At 39.4% G+C, this 15,754-nt stretch overlaps 1 protein-coding gene across 2 annotated transcripts; it reads right to left on the bottom strand.

Annotated features, from left to right (window-relative positions):
- Positions 1-3,779: 3,779 nt before the first annotated feature.
- On the bottom strand, positions 3,780-13,948 carry LOC146701837 (zinc transporter ZIP12-like). 2 transcript variants are annotated; one of them, XM_085468210.1, is made up of 13 exons: positions 13,747-13,948; positions 12,641-12,936; positions 11,648-11,968; positions 11,356-11,563; positions 10,172-10,335; positions 9,847-10,018; positions 9,367-9,539; positions 9,123-9,278; positions 8,865-8,939; positions 7,192-7,264; positions 6,878-7,036; positions 6,591-6,778; positions 3,780-5,085 (listed from the first exon to the last, which is right to left on the bottom strand). In XM_085468210.1, exons 2-13 carry the CDS (start codon positions 12,890-12,892, stop codon positions 4,957-4,959), a joined length of 2,070 nt encoding a protein of 689 aa, XP_085324336.1. In that variant the 5' UTR covers positions 12,893-12,936; positions 13,747-13,948; the 3' UTR covers positions 3,780-4,956. The 2 variants fall into 2 exon arrangements, with proteins under 2 accessions (XP_085324336.1, XP_085324337.1); XM_085468211.1 differs by having other exon boundaries at positions 12,641-12,932.
- Positions 13,949-15,754: the final 1,806 nt, after the last annotated feature.

Here is a 15,754-nt window from a genome sequence, read left to right as displayed (position 1 = left end):
CAAAATCCAAATATATTGTTTCTAAAATAAACTTGGCACTTGCCAGTAAGAAAATCTTTGTTTGGTCGATTATTTCTTTGTTGTAACAATAATTCCTGGTAATAAATCTTATACTGTTGGAAAGCCTGTTTATTCCCCATCCATGATGCCACATTTGTAAGGAAAATGCATTTGTGGGTTGAGCAGCTGGGTTGAGTATGGAGGTTGTACCATGAAAAAAAGCTTATTCTAATATTGAGTTTTGTTTGGTGTTGTTTATTGGATTGGATGATTGAAGTCTGAAGGAACGAGCCATATTGGCCATTTAACAGTCCATCCAGTTAACAAACAGGGACATCAGTGCAATGTGAAAGAACCATACACAGCCACATCAGCATGGCACCTCCTCCTCATGCTGGTCATCGGCTTGGTCACACACCGGTTTGGGATGGTGTCCGATTCTTCGGTGTGGTTGAGGTCAGGACTGCAGGCAGGCCGTTCCTTTCTCTCCACTCCCAAATTTTGGTGATAGTCTCTGATAAATCCTGCTCTGTGGGGATGAGTGTCATCTTCGAGGATAGAGTTCAGTCCCAGACTGTGGAGATATGGGATTCCATTGTATGGTATGTTCCAGATTTTCTGGGTACAGAGCCGTCAGCCATATCATACTGGAGACTTTGACTGCAAAGCTGTAGAAAACTATTTACAGTTCCTAAATCCTGACAGGGTGGTGTTGTCTTCTTGGGACACATGTTGTGGCCTGTCTCAAAAATCCCCTCTTATGTGGAATATGCTCTTCTATTTGGAGATGGTACGCATTCAAAAAAAAAAATGCTGCAACTTGGTTTTGCAGAACACCAGCTTGAAGTTGCCCTGTGGCACAGGCCCTATCCACATTAGTCAATCATGGCATGCTTGGAGCAGACACCAATTGACCACTGTAGTAGGGTCCATCCTCAAAGGTGCTGCTAATCAGACACCAGTCAGTCACCTGATTGGCAGCACATGGGGTACAAGAATAAGATATAGCAGATAGCAATCGCACAAGAAGGTTTTTGCCATTTGCAGAGAAGATTTGGCAAGTTTTTCATGGGTGCAACCCACAAATGAATTCTCCTTACAAATGCAGCATTATTTATGAGGAAATAAAAAGGCTTTCAAACACTATGAGATTTATTGCCAAGAAGAATTGTTACAACAAGGAAAAGATTGAGCAAACAGAATCCACACTTTTTGGGCTAAGTTTATTTTGAGAAAAGAAAGAAACTTTCAGATTACAAAATTTCATGCATACTAAAGGAAAATCACCAGGTTTGTATTAAACGAATCTTTCATCTGTTTTAAGGCTTGAAATGAACTTTTATTTATCAAATGACCACAAAAAAGAGGAAAATTAATAGAATCCTAGTAAGTAAGGTAATACAAACTTACACTAACAACACACACTGGACACTTTGAAAGGTACACCTTTCAGACTTACCTTACTCTAAATGTGGTATGGTTGTTGGTGCTAGACAGGCTGATCTGAGTATTTCAGAAATGCTGATTTACTGGGATATTCCCACCTTTAGGGATTACAAATAGTGATCTAACAAAGTGAAAATATCCAGTCAGCTGCAGTTCACTGGGTGAAAATGCCTTGTTGATGTCAGAGGTCACAGGAGAATGGCCAGACTGCTTTGAGCTGATAGGAAGGCAACATCAAATGAATCACTGATACAACCAAGGTATGCAGAGGAGGATCTCTGAATGACATCTCTGAACAAACTTGAAGTAAATGGGGCGAAGCAACAAAAGAACACACCGGCTAAGAACATACTGCAATTCACATGGCCTCAGCAAAACCGGACAGCAGAAGAATAGAAATAATTGCCTTGTCTGATGAGTCAAAATGATGTGCCATCTCACAAAGATCAGATCATCTAAAACTGGTTTATTGAACTTGATTATTAATTCTCTGCACTCTATTGTCCTACAGGGTCACTAAATCTCAGTTCAGTGGAAAACGTTTAAGATGCAGTGAAAGGGAAGATTTACATCATGGATGTGTAGCCGATAAATCCAACCCAAAAAACCTTGCATTATAACAGATGCAACTTCAGGATATTTTCAGTGACAGATGTAAATATTAATTCATAATTTCTACTTTTTATTGTTTGCTGAAGTGTAGAAAGGTAACTTTTCTTATCGTTTCACCTGTATAAATGAGTCATTTGCTAAAACAAGGTAGTTTGAACCAGGTAAAGTGAAAGAAAGGAACTGCATCTACATTATATCCCTCGGTATGAACTTTGCAGTCTCGCACTCATGGTATAGTGTCTCCTGTAAAACCATGCTGGTGCTGAAGAATGCTATTCTCAAAAGACTTTAGAGAGCTCTGAAGTTGTTATTCATTATTGCCCTCTAGTGGTTTCATGTGCATTTGCATTTTAAAGGAGAACCGTAAGAACTGTATATAATAAGTTATGTGGGAGCAATTTCTATAAACACTGATGCAAAAAAAAGGCGATGGCCATGGTGGTGGATGCACTCTGAATGTCTCACGTGTACCAAGACTTTATAAAACAAAAACATTTTATGCTGAAAACTATAGATTTATATTTTAGACCAGTTATGTATACTGTTATATCAGGACACAATGAGGTTCACAGGAGGTGATGTTCCACAGTATTTGGACCAATTATCAGTTCGTTAGTATCTTATTTTTGAGGTAAAGGTTCATTTTAGCAATGATTTCCAAAGAAAAAGTGAAAAATGTACATCTAAACAGGGGTAACAGTGCAGGTTTGTCTGGTTATTATTATTATATGCTTCTTTTGTCTTTGTGTATATAACATCATAAGGCATTCAACTGCCCTGTTGTGATATTTTGAGGGTTTTGTTTGTTTGTTTGTTTTTTTAGCAACATTTGTAAAAAGAATTTGTACCTAAGAAGAAAAAAAAAGATTGATGGAATGAGTATATGTGAGTTAAAGCCAGTTTTTAAGGTGCTAATATGTATAAACACTAAAGCATTTCCCTCACTGTGTGGCAACTATTTGCTGGCGTGTTTTTGTGTCACAACAAAAACAGATAGGAAGAATTGTTTTCAATCAGATCCGTTTCAATCAAAGGGAAAAATATTTTTATGTTTCCTGTTCTCTGTCTCTCTAGTAGCTTTTTCCCATTGTTTGTATGTTCTCCTGCCCTGATGACCCTCCGCAGCTGAGCTCTTCTTCTGAGAGGTCTCTGCTGAGCAAGTGAGAATACTCAGTGTTCAAACCAGCATGGTCCAAATAAAAGCACTTCCTTCATCCATCCTGGCAACAGTTACCTTGAAAACATGAGCATGCCAAAAAAAAAAAAAATGCCTCTGTGGTGCAAAAGAGCAGAGCCTGGAGCTTTCCTGGAAGTGCTGAAGAGGCTGAGATTTTTAAAATAACAGCAAAATTGCTAGAATAAGAGAAAATTCAATGGGCTTCCTTCTATTGTCTGAACATTTCTCGGGAAGTCACAGTAAATGGTGTCAGCTCTTTCTGCCATGATAGCCAAATAATCTCATGACACTGTTTATGGAAATGACTTTGCAGTTAGATAATAAGCCCAGAATGGCAAATTAACATAATCAGCATAGAAGAAAGTAATCCCTCGCACGAATAAAGTAAATGCTCGACAGCTGTTTGCTCAAATTTTACAGAAATATGTTGATGCTGAGAGCACCAGAATTTAATCACAGCAAGCTGATTAAAGGAAAGAAAAAACCCATTTTTAAGCCCACTCGCTCTTTCAGTATCACAAATCCAATTTTATGTACAAATAAGTTGATTTGCCATGTTTCATTTATTTCATTGTGCTTATGTATTCATCACATTCCCATCTTCCTCCACCTCCTTCTGCGAGCCCACTCTGACCGGTAAAGAGCGTGTGCTCTGTGTGGGTCGGATCGCTGCGGAGTTTCTGTCTTGCACAGCGATGAGCGTTAGTCATCCAGGTTGGTGGATGAAGAGAACAAGTAGCTCAGGTGGGTGGAAGTGCCCTCATATTGGATCACAGAGAGGCCTCAAAAAACAAAGAACAATGCCTCTGAGATGAGAAGCAGAAGTGGAGCAACGTTTTTCAAAATAGGGCTTCAAAAATAACTGTAAATGATACCAGCTTGTGCCTGACAAAGAGGCTTAAATCCTTTTCTTTGTTCCTAATATTAGTTTCTCATCAAGCCAATTAGTTTATGTATATTTAGAAGTCGCCCAAACACACAGGAAATTATGCGGAATTCCTGAAAAGCACAACTCTTTATAATTTCGTGTATATCATGCAAAAAAATAAATAAAGGAATTAATTAGAAATACATTGAATGGAGACTCAAAGGGGTTATCTTTCAACGGGACAATATTGTTGAAGAGCAATACTGAAAAACTTTAGTGCTACTTTAATTGGAATTAAGTGTACAAATTTAAAACCATCTGTGTTTTCCCATATGATTTGGAAATTGGATGTGGCTATTACAAGCTCATCAAGTAAAATGTCCCTCAAATCATTTGCATCATTATATCAACAACACCCAAATTAATCTATTAATTTTCCAGTTGAAATTTCCATCAGTTTAAAGGCAATGGAAAAAAATAAATAAAAATGTTAATAAAAAAGGGAGCTTTACAATATACTCTTGATCATTGAATTTGATTGTCTGAGGCAACATGAACAACAGATGGTGCAACCAAAAAGGCAATGAAACTAGACATTTACAGTCCATATACAGGCACACACACTGTACCTAACATACAAAAATAAATCATCAAGTATAAAAAAAGACAGGCTTCGCACCACAGTACATATATCTGATCCATTGTTGAGACTACAACATCATCAATAATTATTCAAATCTACTGGTTGCACATGCTAAGAGATGATAACAAACCAGTTAATGGAAATTTAAAACTCTAGTATGACTCGGCATTTTGTTTTGGCTCAACCCTGTGAGGAAGATGCACACTGCATTTAAAATTTGAGTTCATGTTCAAAGAGTGCGAGCAACAAAAGGCAGGCCCAACCCAACAGGAGACCGAGGTTCTGGAGGAAAAACATGAGGCACGGTCTGTCGGTCTTTACTCGATTCATCTCTGGAAGCTGATGAAAGAGAGAAAATAAGAGTAAGAGCAAAACCTTCAGCAGTTTGGCAGAAATTCAGGGTAGGGCTGGCATTATTCTCTAGTTTTCGTACTTCCACATAACCTCGTGAAAATAACAGTCAGCGATTTTCCCATCGCTCAGTACTTTCCAACTGTACTACTTAAGGTTTAAATCTTAAACCAGAATTTACAAGCACGCTAAGCTCTCCATGACGCTGTTCTGAAGCACAGCTGGACTTTGAGCTTCTTGATGCTGAGGTCAGCTTACTACTAGTTTAACAGGTAAAACCTTTTGTTAATCACACAAATTAGTGTGTTAGTACTTTGCAAAATAATACAAAGTGCACAGCTCAGGTTGATGGGAGTGCTGCTATTTTTGGTCACGTACAAATGCCTGCAAACTGATGACAGACAATCCTGAGAGACACATAGCATGAAAACAGGTTGATATACACACACCCCAAAAAAGGGCTCAGTTTTTGGTTCCTGGTGGTCTCTTGGAGATTGGAATAATTTTATGTGCAATTTTTCATGATCTGCAAAAGCTGTAATTCTCAGCTGTTTTACCAGTTTTCCATTGGTTTAGTTTCTGCTAAAACAATATTTGAACTTGAATTTGAATTTAGTAGTGGCATTAGAACACATTTAATGACCCTTTAAAGACTCCTGCTGGTTAAAATGCACTAATTTAACCAAAGTAATATCACCCATTTGTTTAGTATTTTGACTGTTTTTGTTTAGATTAGATTGAAGTTATTAGCTAACACTAGCAAGACTGAAACATTAAGCTATAGGGGTGCAATGCTGCAGTATTAGCCTTAGCACACATGCTAATGCTAATAGCAAATAAGGAAATGACTTTCACTCACTAAAACTATAACACAAAGCTTTTCGACTGGCCATACCACACAGTAACAATCTTATTCACATTATTAAATCAAAAATCATATTTAGAATCAGAATCAGAATACTTTATTAATCCCGAAGGAAATTAGGGAAATTGCTTATAAAGAGCAACACAGACGTGACAATTTTTTTTGTACGAAAACAACAACATTGTAATCTATTATTGAAGTTAAATGTTTGGAAGTCTATGGGAATTCGGAGCCATCATCTTGAATGAACTGCATTTTTTAACACTGTCCTAGCTGGCGTTTTAGAGCCAGCCTCCAAAGTTTCTGCTTGAGATCATTGGATCAGTTTAATGTTTTGTAAAGTGTTACTCAAACTGGAGTTCAAAAGTGCATTGATACATTGAGGCACTAGTTATTTCTGCACCAGGACAGAGGATTACTGAAAGTAAATTATGTCACCCAGTGCATCTGTTTGGGTCATTCACATTTGGGATTTTTTTTCTTTACTGTTTTTGAACAACAATAAAGTTTTATGGTAGAGACACCATAGATTACACCGTAGGTTCTGTCCTTTTACAGGATTTGTTGTCAAAATGGAATGGCTAATAAAGAATATCACAAGCCACGTGCTTCATAAAACCTGGCTTACCATTTCCACCAATGACAAATAGAGAAAAATCCCAGCAGTGACAGAAAAGATCCACTTCTGCACTTCTGTCTCTGAAGAAACAAAAAGTCCAATGTAGAGCCCCATGAAGGCCGTCAGAGCGCTGAGAAAGTTCATTAGCACAGCAGTCTTCACTGAGAGTCCAGAGCTGAGCAGCACTGCAAAGTCCCCTTGGAGACAAAAAGCATACAAGATAAGTCAGCCAGTCGAGGAGAATAGTTTCCAAAAGATAACAAAGTCATCTAAATGAAAACACAGTGACCTCTCACCCATCTCATGTGGAATCTCGTGACACAGGATGGCTACAGTGGTCGCCATTCCAGTCTCAGATGAAGAGGAGAAAGCTGCCCCGATAACCAGGCCATCAGCAAAGTTATGAAGACTGTCTCCCACAATTACCATCACAGCCAGCAGAGAAACCCCTTGTCCTGGGAACACAAAGAGGGCCTGTGTCAACAAACTCATCCTCAAACTGTAACAATTCCTCTGTCGTGCCAGGCAACTAATAACAAAGCACAACTCATTCATCTGCGTGTGATGGCGCAGCTCATTTAAAAAACAAGAAAAAAGAAGTTTAGGTTACTAGGATGTGAAGGACGCCTTGTGTTTGCATGCTCAGGAGACATTTCTGTACACTCCAAGTCATCCACGGGTCCCTGCAAGATAGACATACCTGTTAACACCACAGATTCTTGAACATTTTTAGCCTTTGATTTAAGAGAGAATTGTAGAATAGTTGTCAAATTAAAGGAGATACATGAGACTTAACTTTAGTAGTAGTTATGCTGCCTTTAGCGTTAATATCAAGAAGTTATTCAGAAGTTGTTTCAAGTTATTTCCACAACGCAATAAGTTTGCCATTTGCAAACAATAACTTTCAATGTCTTTGAAATTGCACATCATTAATGTACAATATGAAAACCAGTGGCTCCGAGACAGAATCTTGGGGAACCCCACACAACAGATTTCAGTTTTGATTTTGTAGCATTTGCCTGGTAAACTGATTCCAGTTTTCAAGATAAGTGTTCCTACCAAAAATAATGCCAAACCTCTAACCCCATATGTGCATAGTTTGTTAAGTTAAAGGTTATGATCAACTGTATCAATTTTTTAACTAAAAATACTCCCACAACATATTCTTTGTTTTCAATAGCAAGTTGAAGTTCAAGTTCAAATTTTATTCGCCACATGCAGTGGCAGGTTGCCCTGCAGTGGAATGAACCGCCCCCCGACCATACACACACAACACAGACATCACATGGGGATACAAGTCAGAGAACGGTTGCATTACAGAAAAAACACTGAAATGTACACTACAATGGGAAAGTACAAGAGGAAAAAAAGAGACCTCTACTCATGCTGGGCTAGAGAGGACAGCATGAGAACAGGAAACAAAACTGTATCTATGAAGCCAATGAAAGTGTGTGTTGTGGTTCTTTTGGGTCTAAATCCTTATAGTACTCTGGAAGTAGAGAGATGAGCCTATAGTTTATGAGGAGATGTTTATCTCCAGGTTTACATATTGGCACATCCTTTGCAACTGGTATCTTTTCAGGAAATAAACCATATATAATGACAAATTAAAAATGTGGGTAAATGGTTTCTAAATCCATATTCGTTAGGCTTTCCATGTGAGGGATCTACTCTCTGAGACCTGTTTGTGTATTTAAAAGGATCAAGTCCTGAGGTATTAAACTGTCTTTGCACAATTCAACAGCATGAAGTGATTGCTGAATGATTTAATACTTCTCATTCTCCAGCATCCTACATGTTCTGTTTCTTTACTCCCTCCTACACCACTAATCATTTTGTTATATAAGAGCAGTGCGGAAATTTTGGTGATTTCAGTCAATTTTTGATCAAGAATTTGGGGGAATTAATACTAAATAAAGTGTGATGAAAGATGGGATCAGGATTATGCCAAATCTTTGTACCGCCCCTCAACTTGTGTGGTGAATACCATTCTCTAGCACAACACTTGCTGCTTTCTTGGAGGCGTAATGGGGGAGTGAAGCATGACTGGGGTGAATGAAATTATTTTCACTTAAATAGGTCTCCTGTGTTACAGTGTTAGCGTACACATTTCATCAATGTGTTGACATGAGCAGAATTGCCTTACTATAGTCACAACCGTGTGTTTTATCACTAAATAAATAACATGGATGGGTATAGGAATGAAAATTTACCTGCGAAGAACAGTCTTTTTATTAAAACAAAGCAAAAAAACTGTTCAGTGTGACTCGTGACTGGACTCACCAGCTGTATTGTGGAGATAGACTTGCCTCTCTGTGAGTGACCATTGCAGTTCAAGGAAAGGTCACCGCCATGACCCTGCACACAAAAGAAATTCATGACATCAGTTGCTCAACATGCACAGTCATAGAAATGTGTTTCTGCTTTTGCAAGACCCTTAAATGTTTAAGATCAGCCTGTGATGCACTGCTTCTGAGTAACTTTCTCAGATTCATCTTTTTTGTCATTAAATTGATAAAGGCTACAAAACAAAAGCCTTACATGACTATGAGAAGGGACTAAAAAGGAGAATAGTTTTTCAATGAGGAAAAAGCTGTAAATCCCAGCAATCACTCCCAAGATCTTCCACAAATAATCTTTTTCTTCATCATAGTCCTCATCACCATGATTGTGTGTGCTGTGATGGAGGCCAAGGATCTGCAAAGTAGACAGAGAGGAAACAATTTACTCCACACTCAAGCTATGTGTGTGGTGGGTTATAGTGGACGGTGCGGTGACCTTGTACCTGTGGTATGAGGTGCAAGAGAGCGTCTCCTGACAGGGTTCCCACTGCCAGACCAACAAACAGCTGCAGGATTAGTGAGTAGGTTTCTTGGCAGGAGTTGAAGAAGATCAGACAGATACCAAACATGGAGCCCACCGTGATGAGAAAGACAGCAGCTGTGCTGTAGCCATATTCTGCAGGAAGGAGACAGCTTTGCATAAAACACCAAACCAAAAATGTAGTAAAGAACAAGTGATTTATTATGTCTGGCCTTCAGAGGCAAGTGCAGCTGATTCGGCCTCTGCAAGCCACTTTGCAACCCGCCTTAACCTCAGCTCATCCATACACTGCTATTTATGCTATTTCTAACTTAGTCAATGTCATGTTCATTGCTGGTAAGAATTGCAACTATTGGTGTGTTTTATTTAGCTGAAACTATAGCATGTTGTTTTTATTACAACGTTGGTTTGTGAAGAGAAACAATCAGGTAAAGCGTCTTACTCTCGAGAGCTGTGGGCAGAGACCCTCTTGTTTGTTGCTCTTCAGACTCACAGGCATTGCCTAGCAACTGCTGAATGATGGCTGGGCAAATTTGTCTGAAGTGTTCCTTGGAAATCGGCAAATGAGGATCCAGAGCAAAAATATCCACCAGCTGATTGGCTGAAAAACATACCTGATTGGAATAAAAAGAAAAGGCAAATTTGGAGGTGAGTAGGAGGCATTTCAAATCAAGTCTCACTTTGCCTGAGTGAAGTTTTTCATTCAGTGTTTTATGATTTTAAGTACTTTTGGTTTGTCATAACCCAATCAATTTATCTCACCATACCTGTGCCCAGTCACTGTTTATTCCTTCAATTTCGGGGTTGCAGCTATCTTGCAAATCCCTAGCCACCTTCTTTGAACCTACTATGATGCCTCGTCTCTTCCTGTTGCGAGAGTGCATTCCTCCTTCCCGTCCTACTCTCAGCTGACGAAGCAACTCCTCCAGGTCTAAACAGATAAATGGAACACAATATATCAGGGGTCAGTGCTTTAAACCAGCATTTCTTTATTCATCGCTTAAAAAGACAAATAAAAAGATGGGGACAAACTGTTTTGAAATCCAGTACATCAGTCATTTCTTGGTGTGACTGAACCTCAAATTAACCTGCATTTTTTACTGTCATGAAATAATTTTAACAATTTTCATATGTGTAAGTATAGTTATATAGTAGTGCCTTTGATGCAGTATTTGAGCATCTAGTCTCAAGATAATCGGTTCCCTCTTGGAGCATGTCTGTTAAGAAGACTTACAAAAAACAAAGAACAGCTAAATCCTCTATTATTGTTCAGTAATCTTGTAATAATCATTAACTGTATAAGAATGATGGACATAGCTTCCTGCATTCTTTCCAATAGCCAGCAGGGGGCGACTCATCTGGTTGAAAAGTAGTATGATGCTTTATCACCTTAGTGAACACTCTCCTGATGACTTATTTAAAATAGTATGATGTATGTGATGGTCTCCCTTAGAGTCAAAAAGAAGCAGGATGCGTTTTAGGACAGGCATCCTCTGTGACTGACTCGTCACTCCCTTAAGGGTGTGCAATATTTCCCAGTGTCTCAGTCAGATCCAACCCAGTATTGTGATTCGTGGCTTTAAAGCTGTAATCGCTTCACAGTGGAACTTCATGTACCAATGGGTAAGGTCATGGTGGCTATGACCATATTTTATATAGAGGCTTTAATATGAACAATGGATCCACTGGCTGTTGCTAGTAGAAAGTGTTTGAATTGTCCCACCTGTGCCTTCAATCAGGCAGTGGTTATATTCACATAGTGGGTAAACCAGCTGGTGAACAAAACCATATTTAAAATCTAAGGTGTCCTTTTCTCAGGCTGAAAATGGAGCTAAAACGAGAGCATGTGTTGTACAAAGCTAATGCTGCTTTGCATTTGATGTTTCTATAGGTAATGGTGTGTAGCTGTGGTCTGGAAGGAAAATATACAAACATGCTCTTTTGAACTCACCCATAATCTGCAGGTTACTTGTGCAGTTAAGAGAATGAAAGATATAATCTGTAAAGAAGGCAGGAGGTGGCAGGTTTCTCTTTCTGAAACAGTGGCCTTGGAGAATATGGCTAATGATGGCTGCGGCCACTCTGGGAACAGCAGATGTACCAGCACCTGGATTTCCCTTAACATCAGCATCTTCCAAGAGATGAGCTGCATCGATGCACTGTGGTATGGAAAAACTGAATTATTTATATGCAGGCGTACGCACGGTAAAAAAAGATATATCTGTCAGAAAATGCTCTCTCACTTGAGAACTTGAGGGTATATGGTGGCTGGATGGCTCATAGTGTTGGTTGATGACCTGCAGGATGCTTTCTGTTTCATTGGATGAAAGGAAGCTGTTGTCTTCAGCTGGATGTAAGTTAGTGAGGGCCAGAAGATAGAACTGAAAGTTCCCAGATGAGGAGTAAAAGGAAGAAGGAGGGGGGGCAGCATTTGACACACACAGGTCTTGCAAGTTAATTATATAGTACAGCAGGACAGTTGAGATCTGCTGGTAGTTCTCCTCAGTGAGGACATCCTTCCCATCATCCTTCAGCACGGAGAGGGCTATGTCTGGTGTCAGGCACTGTAACAAGGACAGGAGCGATTAAAAATAATAATTATAATTTTTTTTAATACATTTTATTTAAAGGAAGTTGAAAAAATCTAGGTCATGCTAACTTTTGAAAGATGTTGTGTTGATAACAGCACTACTTTTTCTCTGCACACAATGTTCTGTTCTTTGCTTCTTGGAAAAGAAGCGGTTGAGACCAATTAACCCCACATGCAGGTTGCAAACGTTTGAGAGAGTGAGTGAAGCACTGTTTCTTCTGGGAAAGAGCTGGATATTCACTGAAGAGAGATAAAAGCTACTCTCTTAATTACTAAATCTTAATTTAAAAGTTTGACGCAGACATCCTTATCTTTCACGTCATGCTGCTCTGTTGTATCTTAATTGCCCCTGGGGGATAAATAAAGTCTTTCTGATTCTGATAATCACACTGTCAGCCCAGCTGCACAAGCATGAGTAGTACCTCTAAATCCACTCTGTAGAGTTTATTATGTCAAACGGAGGGATGTTTAAAGCCACGAATGCTCTGTGCAGGTCAAGGACTTAAGCCTCCACATCCACTCACATTCCAGCCATAACAAACATTTTTCCTGCTGTGTGTTCAGGAAAAGCATTATTGCCCTTGCTCAGTTTAGCACTTAGTGACATTTTAGTGATAAAACATTTTAAGACAGGTGTAAGCATTACCTTCTCACACATGTCCTGAGAGCTGCCCGTCCGCTCTGTGCAGCGCACTGCCTGGAGAAGTGTGGTGATCAGCACACTGGTTCTGTTCTTCTGGAGTTGAGCCTTGTTGTCCGGCCCCACGGGCAAATTCAAGGACCTGAGAGCCTCCTGCAGGTACCCCTGCTCCTGCCCTTTCACTTCCAGCATTCTCCCAAGAGGACAAAAATACAGCAGTAGCAGCAGCAAACACCAAGTACTGCTCATGAAGTACATGTTCCTACCAAGGTCGTCAAACTCCCTCACACTTCCAGGACTGGCTAGAGGTTTGAGATGACAAGGAAGTGATACATGGAAAACAAGAAAACAGAGAGAGAGAACTGTATCAAGGTGAATGATGGCAGAAGGCTACTAAGAAAGGCAGTGATGTTTTTTAGACAAGGGAGGTGCTAATAATAGGCACAACTGATCTGACGTGAACTGGACGGTTCGGAGGTGAACCAGTCCTTACAGTGCCGAATGGTCAGTAAAAGCCTGGGCCCCTCAGTCCATAACAAAAGGATTAGTGCAGGCAAGTGAAAGAGAGCACAGGGGCAGGGAGACGGGGGCATGAGGGGGAGACTGTAGACAACATAATTAGTACTGAGGAAAAATAGGGACCGGATAGAAGCTGTTAGAAATGTAAAGAAATAGCTCAAACAGAGCCACATCTGAGATATCTCCTCTTAAGCAGTAGGTATGTGGCACAGAGGCAGACACTGTTACCTTTTTGATTTATATCTCAGTTTTTAGAGCAGTCCATGGATTGAATCGTTTTCCTAATTTAGCAGCTTCAGTTGTAAAAGAGAAAGGGAGAAGGTGATGTGAGTGAGTGCATGTGGTGTGATGATCATAAGCACTCCATGTTTAAGCACCAGCGATGCTCATATCTAAGGTTTTCATATTATGCAGGATCTCTGAGTAATCAAGGATCAACCATGCACTGCAAAACACGCTAAGCTTCCCAACATCCTCCTACACTGGAAACCCTGCAGGTCGATTCGACCCGGCAACAAGAGCACATAGTTTATTGTTTAAAAATTCCTGTAAGCTACAATAACACCTGAGAGAGAACAGATGAAAAAGCTTACCCGATGTACCAGGCCTATACCGTTCTCCACTCTGCTCCAATCAGCTGCTGTGACGAGGTCTGTTTTCCTCCTAGGGTGAAGGTTTTCCTGGTAGGGCAGACCAAAGATCCAGTGCTAGTTTGGGGAGAATTTTTGGGCATTGGTGCTGCCGGTAAAACCCTCTTATGAGAAGTGAGTAAGCTCCTGAAGATTAGCTGCGACAGCCTTGGAAGGCTGTAGTTACCATGGAGAGTGCTGCCTCATTTTCAACAATAAGGTGATGGTGGGGGGCTGGCCTCTAGCAGGGGTGACTGAATGGCTGAAGCCTGATGGAGTAATACTTAAAAAGCTCCCTTAGGAAAAAAGGTTTATGCATAAATAGACTGCTTTGCTGTGTTTCTCTCTCTTTCTGTATTTTTTCTGTCTCTCTACATCATATATTTTCTTTTTTTTATCAATATATATCACATCCCTACAAAGAAAAATCCATAAAAGTTTCAATTCATGCTCTTAATCCTGTCACTGTGAGCATCTATACTGCCAGAAAAAACAGGTGTAACACAGGCTATGAAAAAAGAAACATTGTTCTCGGCTGTGACAGCAAAGTGCTCACACTTATGCACGCCATGTCTCGTGTATAAGATGGACAAACAAAAGCCATTTTCAAAAGTTTCTTTAGATTTGTAGATAGAGGCAAGCAGTGAGTTTTTCTGACCTTTCTAATGCAGAACAACATCTTCAATGTAGCGTTAATGGGATCCTGGTTGTGCTCGATAAATTAAAAAAGAACAAGGGTGTTTGCTCAGGAGGGACTCGTGAAATGATCTGGCAGCTTTTTAATAGCTTTTTATATAAAACGGGTATGTCAAACTCATTTCATATTCGAGGGCCACAAACAGCCCACTTTGTAAAATCCCTATTTTTGTCAGGGCAAAGAAGTTTAAGTATACATTTAATCCCAATCTTAGTATTAGAAAAAGAAGTTAGTGCAATTAATCTGTCTCAGATTTTCTATGTTATAGGTAATGAAAGAAATCTGTCAGCATGACTCTTAAATTAAAACTGTAAGTAAATAAATAACTCAGTGACTGTCTTATAATCATAAAATAAAGGTTTTTGTCAATTCACAGAAAATGTCTTTGACTTTTCTGTCATCTAACTGTTTATCTATTACTTACTTACTATCTGGCATCGTATGAATGGCAATGGGAGAGATCCCCATCAGTATAAAAAGCTGTGAAAGTTGTAAAATTGCAATTCAATGCCCTCCTTCACAGTGTCCCATGAAATCCAGCGGGCCATATTGAGTCTTTGCCAGGCATGGCCATGGAGTTGGACCCAGCAACAGGTGATTCATATTGAGGCTGATGAAAGGCTTTTTGTTCCAATGGTTTATTGAGCACTTAGTTTAAGACCATGGTGACTGTAGGCTTAATATACTGTGGACTGCTAGTTTGTTTTGTGTGCTTTTAGGTTTTTGTTGTCCTGAACACCCTGGAGTGGTTTTTATAAATAAAATGTATTTTTTTTGTCCTCCTGTACTTACCACCTCCCTGCCATCAGGTGATTAGCTGCTCTCCACCTGATGGAGAAGGACCTCTCTTTCTTTCCTTTCTACACATGGTTACATAAACATCACAGTGGAAACTAAGCATGTTGCCTGCAGCTCTATTAGATTCAACTATTCATGTTTACCATAACTTAGTGGAAATCAGCCCAGTCTTCATGTATATCACGGCTCTAAATAAATACAATGCTTCTATTCATTCACTTAAAAGTAAAAAAAATGTAATTTTTTCTTCATCTTTTCATATTTTTTTAATCAGGCTTTGATTTAAATGCCATAAAAAGATTTGTCAAATAGCACTAAAATTCACTTTTTGTCATTCTCATCATTCATTAAAACAAAACAAAAAAATTTGTACACATTTCACATTATCATGAAAAACAAAAACGCAATAATTTGTAATCACTATTTTTGATACAAATCGTACAATTGCAAACCAACCCCCCCCCCCCCCCCCCCCCC

Source organism: Copadichromis virginalis, linkage group LG9, assembly GCF_057382275.1.
Source record: "Copadichromis virginalis isolate Kocher_CV1m ecotype Utaka linkage group LG9, C_Virginalis_male_GT1.1, whole genome shotgun sequence".
Classification (NCBI taxonomy): domain Eukaryota; kingdom Metazoa; phylum Chordata; class Actinopteri; order Cichliformes; family Cichlidae; genus Copadichromis; species Copadichromis virginalis.
Note: the sequence above shows the minus strand (reverse complement) of the source record. Positions and strands in the feature narration are given on the sequence as shown.

Excerpts from the sequence above, each read along its gene's own strand:
- LOC146701837 (XM_085468210.1), bottom strand. The coding sequence starts at position 12,892 with ATGTACTTCATGAGCAGTACTTGGTGTTTGCTGCTGCTACTGCTGTAT. Across the intron at positions 10,019-10,171 it reads TAAACAGTGACTGGGCACAG|GTATGTTTTTCAGCCAATCA; the intron begins GTATGGTGAGAT and ends TATTCCAATCAG. Across the intron at positions 6,779-6,877 it reads CGAGATTCCACATGAGATGG|GGGACTTTGCAGTGCTGCTC; the intron begins GTGAGAGGTCAC and ends TTTGTCTCCAAG.